The 14808-nt window shown below is 37.2% G+C and overlaps 1 protein-coding gene across 1 annotated transcript in view; it reads left to right on the top strand.

The window, feature by feature from the left end:
• Window positions 1-14808, top strand: part of hiw (MYC binding protein highwire) — a 1014282-nt gene that overhangs the window by 652092 nt on the left and 347382 nt on the right. Inside the window, exons 55-56 of the mRNA XM_090402616.1 lie at window positions 4299-4382; window positions 13381-13978. Coding sequence (XP_090258742.1) covers window positions 4299-4382; window positions 13381-13978 — 682 coding nt within the window. The remainder of the gene's footprint in view (window positions 1-4298; window positions 4383-13380; window positions 13979-14808) is intronic.

The following is a 14808-nucleotide window of genomic DNA, read 5'->3' as shown; positions in this document are numbered from 1 at the left end:
TCCATACAAGGTAGAGATGCAAGAGGGAAATAGGGGTGGTTTTGAGGTAGTATGGTGTGAGATAGAGGTGAATACAATCAAATACTTGGTGGGATGTTGTTATAAACCTGGTAATGTGGATGGTGGTGATAGTTAGATGTATAGTCAAATAAGCCAAGCAAATAAGAAAGGGTGATCATTATGGGTGATTTTAATTATGGAAATATAGACTGGAATGAAGAGATAGCAACTGGAAGTAAAGAAAATGAGTTTCTTGAGTTTTTGAGGGATAACTACCTCAGACAGTATGTAACAGAGGGATTTGGATTTGGTCATCTCATCAGAGGATGTAATTATAAATGAGGTGTCAAATCATCCACCATTTGGTGAAAGTGACCATGAGGTGATTACCTGGGTGGTTGCCAGCAGTGCAAGGGCCCCTGTGAAAAAAAGGGGTATATGTGGAATTACAAGGGCATGGGGGGGTGATTATGAAGAGCTCAGGAGACAGCTTGTGGGTGTAGCATGGAATAAGGAGTTAGCTGGAAAAGAGATCAATGCAGCTTGGGGGATTTTCAAAAACTATTTAGTAGATGCAATGTCTAAATGTATTCCAAGGGTGAGAAGGTTAAATAAGGTAGGTGTGAGATGGATGAATAAAGAGATTAAGCATGCGATACAGAGAAAAGGGGCATTGTGGAGGCAGCATAAGAGAAGTGGAAGTAACCAATTTCATGAGGTCTACAGACCAGGCAAGGAGGGTGACTTGGTTGGTGAGAATAGGTAAAGAGAGGTATGAACAGCAGTTAGCTAATGAAGCCAAAAAGAATCGTAGGGAGTTCTTTCGATATGTAGCCAGCAAAAGAAAGAATGATTATGGAAGGATGACATTGATTGGAGGAAATGGTATTAAGACAGCTGTTGCAGAATGTGTGGTGGAGATACTTAATGAGCAGTTCATAAAGATCTTTCAATCTTGTAAATGTGACTTCATGGAGAGATTGAGAGCAGTTGATGATGGGGCAGAGAGACTGACTGTAAGTGAGCAAGAGGTGTTTGGGGAGTTGAGTAAACTGGATGTAAATAAGGCTGACTTGATAATATATCACCACGTATTCTGAAGGAATGTGCCAGAGAGTTGACACCTGCCTTGACACATTTTTTAATACAAGTCTTGCACTTGGTCAAGTTCCTAGAGAGTGGAAGGAGGGCAAGATTGTGCCACTTCATAAAGGAGGCGATCGAACTCAAGCATCAAACTATAGGCCTATCTGTGTGTCAGGTGTTGCGGTTAAGTTGTTGGAGAAGCTTGTGAGAACTAGGATCCAGAATTGGGTTGACAACAAAGGTATAATCTTTGATGGACAGCATGGATTTGCTAAAGGGAGGTCATGTTTTAGTAATCTACTTACTTATTACAATAAAGTGACTGCTTCCTTGGACAGAGGAGAAGGATACACAGTAATATACTTGGATTTCGCAAAGGCTTTTGATAGAGTACCTCATGATAAGTTGACAGTCAAACTAGAGCAGATGGGGTTGGATATTAGATTAGTGCATTGGTTTGGAGACTGGCTATCTGATAGGTATCAACAAGTTGTGTATGGGGGTGTGATATCCAGGAAAAAGGAAAGTCACTAGTGGAGTGCCTCAGGGGTCTGTTTTAGGGCGATTACTATTTAACTTGTATATTAATGATATTGGCGAAGATTTGGATGGAGATATTCAGTTGTTTGCAGATGATGCAAAGTTGGGACGAACCATAAAGAGTAGTGAAGATGTTGTGGCCTTGCAAGAAGACTTGAATAAATTGAGTGATTAGGCAAGCAAATGGGGATGTGAGTTCAATGTTGCAAAATGTAAGGTTTTAAAATTTGGAAAACAAAGATGGGATGCAGAATTTATGCTTGGTGAGAATATATTGTTGGAGGTAGAGGAAATAAGAGATCTGGGGGTGATAGTGGATAAGGATCTAAAATTTAGGGGACACATCGCCAAAATTGTGAAGACAACATAAAGACTTCTGGGAATGATGCAGAGGACACTGATGTGTAGAAGTAGGGCAAATCTTGTTCCATTGTATATAAGGCTTTGATTAGGCCACACATGGACTATTGTGCCCAGATTTGGTCACCATATTTTCAGAAGGATGAAAAGATGTTGGAAAGGGTCCAAAGGCGACTGACTAAGGTAGTTTCTGACCTCTGGAATGTTGAGTATGAGGAAAGATTGAGAAGATGTAATTTGCAGTCTGGTGGAGATAAGGAAGAGGGGAGATATGATAGAGACCTACACTTTGGTAAGGGGTTGTTATAGGATCAATGGTGGAGAAGTTCTACAGAGAATAGTGGGAGATCAGGGGAGAATCAGAGGTCATCCCTGGAAACTGTATAAGGAGGGTGTGAGAAGGGGAGTGAGAGGTAGGTTTTTGTCATGCAGAGTTGTGAATGATTGGAATGCCTTGCCTGAGAGTGTGGTGTCTACAAGGAGTTTGAGTGTGTTTAAGACATGGTATGATGAGATGTGTGTGTGTGATAAAAGGACCTCCCAGATGAGTCTGACTCCATGAGGTCTTGGGAAATAATAATAATAATAATTTGTGGCTTACAGAAACTGGTTGATCAGCAGATAAGGAGCTGTGTGATAGATACATATGATAAGTGGCTTAGGGAGATTTATATGATCGATGTGGACAAAATATATCAGTACATGAATAATGTGAGCAAAATTAGAGGTCATCCATGGAAATTGAGTAAGAACGTGATTAACAAGGGGTAGGAGTAGACTTTTTTTGCTTGTAGAGTGGTGAATGAGTAAAATGGATTTCCAGAGTCAGTTGTATATGCTTTGTCAGTGAATGATTTCAAGACTTAATATGACGGATATTGATAATTGTTGATTAATGTTTTTAAATGAACTTCCCAATGAGTCTACAGACTCCAAGGAGGTGCCCGTATGTAATAATAATAATAATTAATCTACATGATTATAATTCATTTCTTAAAATTTCTGAGTATTTATAAGTATGCTGAATCTCTTATTTACTGCAAAAGAAATATAATTCACCTTTTTTTTTTATTATCAGTCTGGTATAACTCAGACCAACATATACTTGTACCAACCAATATTCCCAATATTCACAACTGATTGCAGTAAACACCCACGGTTGCAAATAGCCCTACAGTAAAATAAACATGTGCATTTCACTACCCAACCCTACATTTGGAAAAATTAAGAGTGAAAAGTAATCACAAGTTTGGTAGAGAGGCAATTTCAGGCAAGCAGGCCAAGAAATTAGCTCCTGAAGTCTGAAAAATCTTCTACTCACCCAAATTAAACCTTCTGTCCTTCTACTGGAGATCTGTCAGAAATAAAATGAAATAAACAATAATATTCTTTGTTCCAATGCAAAGGGGGAAAAAAGTCTGCATTGCATTGACATCAGAACATAACAGAATCATCTTCAAGAGTAGAATGTTCTTGATGACACATAGAACCATTAAATACTAGTTGTGTGTCTTCAGATATAAGATCAAGTATCAAAATTCATGTTATGGTAATTTCTTAATCATTTTGTATATGTGCAGAATAATTCATTGTGTAATAAATATCTTAATATAGTATTACAACTAAAGCAACAATATTTGGTTATACTAAAGAGTGTGGGGCCAGTTATTCCAGGATTGCAATAGTCCAAGTGGACTGTTTGCAATTCCAGATTAACTGGCACTCTACTCAGACCACCCTCTCCTTGCAGCTGATATAAGTTAAACATTTATTAGTAGATTTATCAGATCAGAAATAGTGTCTAACAGAAGATGACATCAAGTTTTGGAGACCAGGGAAAATATTGATGTTTATGCTATGAAAGGTTAGAGGTGTAAGGCATCCTATGAATGAACAGAAATCTGAATATAATACAGGACTGCTTTAGGAAGGTCACTGGATTTATTTGATCTTCTGGTTCAGGTAAGTAAGTCTCCCTCCCCCCCCCCCTCTTTTAGGAAGTTACAGAAGTTTTTAATCCTTCAGCTCGGCTAAACTGACTATAGAACAAACAAGTACATACAAATATACAATTAGTTTAGGAACATCTTCAATGTAACATTGAACTGTACGGTGGTGGCAGCAGTGATGACAGGTGAGAGCAGCTGCCTTTGATTTCTAAAAAGGTTTAGGACTAAAACAATGCTACTTACTTCCTTTGGGAATTGAAAAGTACTAAAATATTTATTATTTGTATGTATTTATTTTAAAGTTTAGTTTGTATACTCACATGAATATGCATGTCTGTGTGATGCAATACCTTTTACTTTCAGGAATCTTCACATTTGGAAGTGGAACTTCAGATCAGGAAGGTGGCTCTTCAGGGTGTGCTAGTCCCTTTGTATTTGGATCACCTGGTAAGATACAAAATTTATTTTAATCGCAGAAGAGTATAATTAATATCCTCACTCATAGATAAATGCAAGGATTAATTTTGTTTAGTATTTCTCATTTCTTATTTAGTTACAAGACATTGAAAAGAAGGATGCAAAGAAACATAGTTATATAGTTTGCTACAGATTGATAAAAATCACCGAGCGTGATTTGGGAGAGGGGGAGGGGAAAAGTTGGCAAACTATATTTTATGCGAACAGATGCATATACAGTGAAGCAAGTAAATATGATATGGGGGGGGGTACTGTTCATTGATCAATGTAAAGTATCATGCATTTTCCTATCAATCTCAATCTTACTATAATTTGGGGATGGGGGGGGAACAAACTCACTCACTTTAGACAAAACAGTGGATTATTAAATCACTTAAGGAATTGAACAACGTAGAGATGAATATAAATTAAATTACACTTTAATAAATATTTCCGATATTTCGGCAACATCACGTAGGCACTACAACACAGTAACTGAGAATGAAGAGATGAAGCTATTGTTCTCCTAAAAGTCCTGATGGCGCCCTCTAGTGGGCTAAGTAGGTGTTCTTGGCCGTTGGGCTGAAGGTCTGCTGATGTAAGCCTCCCAAATTTGGGGCAGTCGCATACAACCAAATTTGTTGAGGTTTGGAGAGTTTCTTAGGGCTGAGGCTGATTCCATAAATAGTCTTTCAAATTTGTATTTGCTATGGTGTATTACTGTAGCTTTCTTCCACCGTATTCTGTGGCATGTATCCAGAGCATGGTCTGCAAGACCAGAATGGCTGCACTTGTGAAAATGGATGTAGTCCTTGTGTTCAGAAATTCTGATATTCGCTGTCCTGCCTGTTTGGCCAAAGTAAGACAGTTTACAGCTGCAAGGTACCTGGTATTTTTATTTTGTAAGTTCCTTTTGAAGATGGCAACGTGACATTGCCAAAATTTTGGAAATATTTATTAAAGTGTAATTTAATTTATATTCGTATCTATGTTGTTCAATTCCTTAAGTGATTTAATAATGCATAACCAATGTATAAGCCTTTCTACGAGAAAAAACAGTGGATTATTGTTATTCATTCATATAATTAATGACTAAACAAAAATCTGTAAATTGCTTCACAACAAAAAAAAAAATGTCCTCTGCTGCTTGTCTCATGATAGACTGTCATTTATTTTCCTCAGTTATATGATAATATACACAAGAAAAAAAAAATATATATATATATATAAATAAATAGAAATACTATTTTTTTTATTTAAGAGACTTGGAACCTAAAGATGTCAGATAAGAAAAGAATAACTGCTTTTGAGATGTGGTGTAACAGAAAGCTGTTGATGATATATACTGAAAGGCATACGAATGATTGGATGTTAGAAAAGATCAGTAGAACTTTAAGGCTCCTTAAGGATATTGACAGAAGAAAGTTAAAATATTTTGGACATATTGGAAGGATGGAAGGAGGACTTCTCAGAACAGTAATAGAAGGTCAAGTTCCTGGGAAAAGAGGAAGGGGTGGACATGAGATGTGTGTGTGTGTGAAGTGACTGATCTTCAGAAAGTTGAAGCCTCCAGAGAAGCATACAACAGGACTACGTGGCAAGGCCTAGTGTGGCAGATCTACTCGGAATAAAATTTTGGGAAAATTTCATTCCGAGCATTGGAATGACCATATGGCATCTGTGGATGTCCAGTGAACATATGAATATGAACAAATAGTTTTGTCTTCTTAGAAGATTTCCACATATGTTGGGTGCATTACATGAAGAGAGACATAAAAAACATAGCTATAAATTAAATTGGCAACGTAATTTATAGCTATGTTTTTTATGTCTCTCTTCATGTAATGCACCCAACATATGTGGAAATCTTCTAAGAAGACAAAACTAGTTGTTCATATTCATATGTTCACTGGACATCTAGATGCCATATGGTCATTCCAATGCTCGGAATGAAATTTTCCCAAAAATTTTATTCCGAGTAGATGTGCCACACTAGGCCTCGCCATGTGTAGTCCTGTTGTATGCTTTTCTCTGGAGGCTTCAACTCTCTGAAGATCAGTCACTCCACACCCACCCACCCACCCCTCATTGACTGTCCACCCCTTCCTCTTTTCCTAGGAACTTTACCTTCTATTACTGTTCTGAGAAGTCCTCCTTCCATCCTTTCAATAGGTCCAAAATATTTTAACTTTCTTCTGTCAGTATTGTTACACCTGATATCTTGAGAATATAGTATTCTCAGTTATCATGGTGTAACATGAAAAATAAATAACATAAATGAAAACCCCTGCATAAAAAGGATAATTTAGTTAATGTAATGTTCTTGCATCCAGTATAATTTGAGTAAAATGTAAAGGTCTATTGTTTAGTTAAGATAACGAAAGAAAAGAATGTATTAAGATGTATTGTAACTAAACAAGGAAATTTGTATTAAATAAGTAGCTAACTAAGAATTAATATAGTAATGTGATTAAGAATGAAAGAGTTAAGTGCATAAGTATAAAAGGATGAGTCATGAAATATGCTATGTAAGAGGCTACAGATTAAGCTTTAAGTAGAATTCTGAGAAAAGGTTTGGAAGGGGGTTAAGATAGAGGCTAACAAGAGAAATAACGGAATATCGCTTAGGGCCTATGCCAGGATGGGAACTTCGTTATGAGTTGCCGATCAAAATGACGTATGGCGGCCAAAATGCCACCCAATTGGTAGACAGACGGAAAGCAAGTAGGAGGTGGGAAAAAGAAGTAAGAAAGGGCGCTGTTAGGGGAGCAGCTATAAAAGGGTTGGTAACCCCCCTCCCCCTTCGAGGCTCTCTTTCTTTTTGACTTTGGATTTTCGAGGAGTAGGCTCTTTTGGGTCTTGGGGGAGACGTTTAGGTGGTCAAGGAGGCTTGAGGCCTTTTTGCGAGAAGAGAAGAAACGTTTGGATAGTCGCGGTGGTTTTAGTTTGGTTTTCTAGTGGATTTCGCGGTGTTCCTGAGTGGAGAGATATGGCATATATCCTCATGCCACAACAAGGAATCGAAGGTGAACGGGAAAGCTATTCCCGTATTCCTATGCAGAAAGTGAAATATACCAGAGAGTCATAGGAAGCTGTGAAAATATCGATGTCCTCGTTTCGGATAGTACAGCCGACGGTGCAGATGTTCATATAGCCCAGAATTGTAAGAAGTTATGCAAGCAAGTTCGTTCAGTAGAAGGTGAAGGCCCGTAAGTGAAGCTAAAGAAAGGTATTGTGAATTTTGTCTTATGTTAACTAGAAGTTGTATGTGATAGATACCATTGTCATATTACGGAACTGTTAAAGTGATTAGGGAGAAATTATAATAGGACTTTAGAGTTTGATAGAGAGTGTTAAAAGTAAGCTAGCTAGAGTTGATAAATTGTGAATAATTAATTATCCTAAGAATCTTGAGTGTCTACTATATTGTAAAAGGAAAGTTAATGACATAGTTGTGTGTTAATGAATATTGAGTTTGATTAGTGTAAATTGAGTAACCAAGTAGCCTGAGGAATTTGAATGCCTAGTGTGATGTGTAGAGAATCGGAATTGTCATAAATATGTGCTAGAGTAGTTAATGTATGTGTTAGTGTACTTGGAGCTGAATAATCTATTAATGTGTGATGATCTGAAACTTTTATGTTAGGTGAATTCATGTTTTGTATAAAAATTTTGTGGCGGCATGATCATAGTAACCTTTGTCGAATCATAGCCCAACTACTTGTATTAAGCTAATTTTAGTGTGTAAGTAATTTAGTTGTGTATTTTGATATGTACCATGTTTAGAGAAATAATAAACCTTTTGTTTAATGATAAAAGAAGTTGTCTGATATTGCTAATCCAATGCACCGCTTAGAAACATTCGAGCCTAACCACGCGGGGAATTAATGTTAAGAAACAGGAAGCTTAGGGAATTAATGTTAAGTAATAAGAAATAGTGTCACGACTGCAATAGTTGCACTTTCAGTTATTTGAGTTCCTTTCTCTGTTTATGTATAAGATATCTTAAACTAAATATCCCAAAGGGCGCAGTTAAAATACAAATACTAGGGATACTACGGAGAACATTAGCTCAGATATTAGTAGAAATTTTGGTGGTGTTTTGAAAATAGAAGTTAGAAGAATATAGACGAAGGCAGCTTGTAAGACAAACAAAGACCGTAAGATAGGGACGTAACAGTATCCTTAAGCAGCCTTAAAGTTCTACTGATCTTTTCTAAGAGAAGAATTGTTGAATATAAGGAAATCATCCTCAATCCATTATATCTGAACACTAACCTTAGCCATAATTTTTCTGATTGTCAATGCGCCGCTATCCAACTTTCACATTAACGAAATTATGATCTGTGTACGTGCCCAACAATACTGTTATACTGACATTTGAAGATGCTCTAGGTACCACAGTATTGTTGGGCACGTACAAAGATTATGATTTCATTAATGTGAAAGTTGGATAGCGGCACATTTACAATCAGAAAAATTATGGCTAAGGTTAGTGTTCAGATGTAATGGATTGAGGATGATTTCCTTATATTCCACAATTCTTCTCTCGAGTTCGTCATAGCATCTAAAGATGTTCTCTGATTTGTTCCAGATGATTGGATGAGTGATAGAATTTTTACCATTAGGATCAGTAGAATTAAGGACATGATTAGAGAGTGCACTAGCTCTAGTTCTGCCATATGTGATGTCTCTTATATGCTCTTCCAGACTTCGAAAATAACACAAAATAGGTTTTATTTACTTCATACAATGTGATTTAACTTTATAGAGCATGTTGCCCAGATATGAAAACAGTGAGTTCAGAAGGAAAGCAGAGATAATGAATAGCAAGATGGTTGAGTTGTGTGAGGCAAAGGGAGTTCAATTTGTGAATCTGTGGAGTGAATTTGAAGAAAAGTTAGAATGGTTTAAAGTTAATGGATTGCATTTGAATGTTACTGTTTAGTGTTGAACTCACAGAATCAAGTTAATATAGCTAATGATCAAAGAGTACTTGTGAAGCAGTTGCACCAAAGAGTCAACAACAGGATATTTTAAGTTCTTATATTTTTGTTTAGGTGTACTGAATAAGGAATGGAGCTTGAGCAGAAGAGTGAAAGGTATTTGGAACACCTTTAAATGTCAGTAATATGTTGGCAGTTTAATTTATAACTGTTTTTTTTAAGTCTCTTTTCATGTAATGTGCCCGATGAAGTTTAAGAAGACGAAACTAGTGGTGCACTTTATTTAAATAAAAAACAGTACTTCTGTTTTTATCTCTTGGCATCCAGTCGTTTAATCTACTTCAAATATGTTCCTCAGCCGAGTAAATCGTTATATCATATATAAAGAGCCTCTGTAGCTCACTCGGTATTGATGCCTTTTGGTTGGAAAAATCTAGGTTTGAATCTTGTCTTTATCAAGACTTTTCAACTGAAGATGAGTTAGCCATCCTCTTGTGGAGATGACAGATTTTTTCTCTCCTGAAAACTCGGATTTTTCATCCTGCAAAGCAGATTTCTAAGCAGAGGTACTAAACTACTGTAGATGCACAACATAACATATAGCTTTCACATTCAAGTCAACCCCACCCTTCCAAGGTGTAACCTGTTTTTTCCTAGTTGGAGGAAAAGCCAACTGGACTTCTAGGTGGTAGATATTTTACCACCTGGCAAAATACTACCACCTTACCTTGCTTATTGGATACCTGAAATGGGTTACTGTCATGTTTAGTCTTTGAAGCAAAGGCTTCTGTCCCCCCCATGCATGTTAGAAGGATAGAATCCTTTAACATGCACGGGGGGGGGGGGGGGAGACAGAAGCCTGCAAAACATGCAGTCTGGGTGAACTCTTCAAATATATGCCAAATACACTATAGAGGCCCAGACCCTTCCCTGCTCAAGAGTACAACAAAATGGTTCTACAGGCCAGCTGCTAATTTGGACATGGGACTGAATCTGATAGTCATGAATCCAAAGGCTTTCCGATCAGATGGTGATAAGTCTTGTTGCCTCTTATTCTGCCAGTTTGTTCCTGGAGGGAGCAGGAATCATTGAGGTTATGTTTAGTCAGGAGACTGGGTTCACTCTGTGTGGATACTATATCTGTGAGTGTTTCATCCTCATCGCATGCTCCCTACTTGTTTTTAACTTTCTTTCTCACATATAATGATAGACTGTGGAACATAAAAAAGCAACGAAAATTTACAAAAAAAACAAAAAAAAAAAACGAATAATCTTCACACACACAAAAAAAAAAAAGTTTTTATATCCACTTCATGAATATTCACAGACTCAGCATCAATATAAATGATGTGCATCTCCATCTACAGTCATCAAAATAAATTTATTATTCCTAATGAAACCTCAGCTGGTGACTGCTATATCCACCTTAATTGCCCAAACTACACCTTGCATATTTCCTTCTCCCACAAGGGAAGTAATTATGCATTTATCAAAACCAGCATCTCATTATCAGAGAAAATACAGAAAGCTAATTCCCCCCTCTCTCTTTGATGTGCTTTGGCTCAAAATTTCTCCCAAATCTTACATTTATTTGCTGTCTCTCTCTCTCTCTCTCTCTCTCTCTCTCTCTCATTTCCCAAATTCAGATAACCACTCTGGTCTCTTCATGGTAACTAGACTGCAACCTGATCCAGTTTTCCTGCCCTTTAAGAACAACCTAAACCCAACCATTCTCAGTCTCACATCTTCTGGCCTTATATACATCATAACCTCCATGACTTTTGTTCGTTCTTTCCATAGTCCAAGTACTGCTTCAATTCTTCCAACCTCCAACCTTCCAATCTGCCCAGACTGAATCAGAACAGAAAAAATAATTATAATGAAGGCTTTCATCTCTTACTCCACCCAAAATTCCTGACCAGTATCCAAGTCTTCTCCAACAAGTATTCCAAGACAGTTCATGAAAAAAATTCAGCATCTCATAAATTACATGAGACTAAAGCTTCAGCATCAGTCTGCATTGCAGCTTGTGGCAACTTCAGAAAACCCATCAATAAATCTAAATCCAATTTTGAAATGGCTAGATGTCACAACGTGCCTGGCAGTCAAGCCTTTTGATCCAAAGACAAAGCTAACATCATTCTTCTCTTCTCTTCCTCCTACAATGATGACCATGGCATAGTACCATGCCCCCCCCCCCCCCCCCACACACACACCCTACCAAGAACTACTCATTCCATGCCACCTCTAGGCTCAAGTGATGGTGGTGCCTTGATAACAGTCAGAACTACAAATGCTCTTTGGTTTTATGTGAGGAATCATTCAGTATCCAAGTCTTCTCCAACAAGTGTTCCAAGACAGTTCATGAAAAAAATTCAGCATATCATAAATTACATGAGACTAAAGCTTCAGCATCAGTCTGCATTGCAGCTTGTGACAACTTCAGAAAACCCATTGATAAATCTAAATCCAGTTTTGAAATGGCTAGATGTCACAACTTGCCTGGAAGTCAAGCCTAACATCATTCTTCTCTTCTCTTCCAATTCCTACAATGATGACCACGGCATAGTACCATGCCCCCCCCCACACACACACCCTACCAAGAACTACTCATTCCATGCCACCTCTAGGCACAAGTGATGGTGGTGCCTTGATAACAGCCAGAACTACAAATGCTCTTTGGTTTTATGTGAGGAATCATTCATAAATTGTTTTCAATAGGAATAAATGAGCTGTTATACAAAAAGTTGCAGGGTTTCTCTTCCCAGAAACTTTTTTTTTTGCGTTCACAAAACAAACTGGTTAAAGAGTACTGGCATTGACAGATCCCTGCCCTCACCTGCCTATCTGCAAGCTAAATATCAGTTACCACCTTCTTGCATTGCATCATGTTGGTAACAATCCATTTGGATATTGAAAGAACAATAATAATATTATTATCTTTATAACATGACACCTCCAGGGAATTCTTGGCCTCATCATGGGAGGGCACCCTATTTTACTACAACTCACTGTCTCCTTTACTTAAGGACACAGTTAGTTGTAGTGCTCCAACTACTACCATCAACACACAATGGCATCTTCCACTCACCATTACTAATATATTTTGTCTGCAAATTCTGTGTGTTCTCATGGCCAATTGGCCTGTATGCAGGCTGAAAATCCTGAGTTTCCAGAAACCCTACTACTATGCATAAATAAAAACTGGAGGAGGCATTTGTTTATATAATTCCTCTCCAAAACTCAGATACTTTGTACTTTGATAGATGAGAGAGTGAAATCAACAAGTTCTAGTCGTGGGAGACTGGTAATTGGTTAGCAAGTAATGGAAGAGAAGCAGCATGTAACATATATATGTTGGCAATTTTGAACATAACCAACCAAACCATTTTCTTTATTGACTAAAAGAAAAATGTAGTAGTATAGTACAATTAAAAATCACGCTAATTAGAACATCACTTGGTTAAACAAGACAATTTCTGTTCTTTTCATCAGTGAACATGAAAGAATTCTTTAATGCAGTTAACTTGCAATTAACTTGAATTCTTCAGTGCAGCCAACATTAATTAACTAACGTTAATTAATGTTGGCTTCATAAAACAATTATGTTAATTAAAACATTAATTAACATAATTGTTTTATGAGACAGTGGATTACCTCTTTAATAATCTGAGATAGAGGAAGGAAGGTTTTGAAGGATAATTAGTTAAAAAGTTGGGGAAGACAGGTTATGACATTTTTAGATTATTCAAGTATGTTCTGCATCAATAAAAATAAAAGTAACATACTCTATCTAAAGAATAATACAAATTTATTATTTGCTTTTTATTTTTTATTAGTAATTAAAACCATTTTAGTTAAAAATTGATGGATTTCAGCATGATGTATGATGATTAATTCTTATCATTTTACAGATTTAAACTGTACCTAATAGATATTTTGTTTTTATATTGTTATTTTCATAATGTACAGGTGTGTTTATCATATTTTTATATCATCCAAGTAGCAATTGCAGAAAAAATTTCAAGTTTTTTATTTTTTAGTTTCAACTCCTTCTACATCTATGAATACATTGGCTGAATCAGAAAAGACAGAAACGGATCGATCAGAAAAAGATTCATTGAGCAGTGGAGGCAAAGTTGCTGCACTTCAAAAGTGGCTAAAAGAGGAGAGTGCTTTACGGACTGGAATTGATAGCTTCCGTTGTCCACTGCCACGTGATATTCCTCCAGAATTGTTAGGGGTTTCTGTGAAAGAGTTAGTTAAGGCAATTGGAGAGAGTAGAGCTAATGGCAATGCTGCCACTCCTCCTCGTACTCCTCCTAGCACACCACCAATTCCTCGTCGAAGTTCTCAAAGTGTTAGTCCCAAACCAATTTCTGGTTCTCCAAGAATTTCCTCCAGTAGAAGTTCTAGTCCCATTGCAATTCCTATTGTGCGATCCATTATTGATGGTCCTGCTTCAGCTCCACATTTAATTCCAGGAACAGTGCTATCTTCTTCATCTCCACCCTTGTCGGGATCACCAAAAAGTCTTCCTTCAAGACACTCTTCTGTAATTCAGGAAGTGTGGAGTTCATCACCACAAACAGTATCAAGTAAATCTACATCAAGTGTACTCAGAAGGAGTTCCTTGCAGAGGTAAGATTATTATACATTATTCCTAAGTGATATCTTCTTGTTATATAGAAATAAAATATTACTTTTTGTTAAATAGGTAGAATGCCCTCTCTTCTATATTTAAAACCATTACTTCTGATATTGTAGTTATCAAGCATAGAGTTGTAGTTAGCAAATGAAAGTGTACATGGTAATGTGCATATAGATTTAAATTTAAAAGTATGAATAATTAACAATAATGGATGGATTGTGCTTGAATTCTGGTATGGTAGGAAGTGATTTTGCTGGGTCGTCTATGCAAGAGTGAGGATGCCAAGAGGTGAAATTTATCTCTCGGTGAAAGTAACAATGGTGCCACCTCAGGATGAGAGAGAGAGATGGAAGTGCAGGAGAGCAGAAGTTATGTCCAATGGCCTTAGCAAGGGACCAGAAGGTATGGCTTCCATATAAACAGCAGGCAAGTTTTCTGCTGTCGACCTTTATGAAATCTGATTTAGATCTGCTGATGACTGATTTGCAGGCAGAGTACAAAGCTGGAGATGTGAGCCACATGGTAAGCTGAATTGTTTTTATTTTACTGCATTGATACATTTTTAATTGAACAAGGGCTTGGAAAGCAGATCAAGATTATGGGCTGAATGAGGAGATGAAGGTCTTCATACCAGTGAGAATAATTTCTATGACTTGTTCACAGCAGGTTTTAGAGTCAGATGAGTGGAAGCAATAGTCAGACCAAGAAAAGGAATAGTAGAAATTCCAGAGGTCATCCCAATTGGCTCCTTTGTAGTGCCAGAGAATGCGTGGTTGAGACGAGGAGACATGTTCTATGAGAGAAGAGACTTGTACAAGGT

This window comes from Typopeltis vanoorti, chromosome 13 (assembly GCF_054136105.1).
Source record: "Typopeltis vanoorti isolate ZY-2024b chromosome 13, IOZ_Tvanoo_1.0, whole genome shotgun sequence".
NCBI lineage: Eukaryota > Metazoa > Arthropoda > Arachnida > Uropygi > Thelyphonidae > Typopeltis > Typopeltis vanoorti.
Note: the sequence above shows the minus strand (reverse complement) of the source record. Positions and strands in the feature narration are given on the sequence as shown.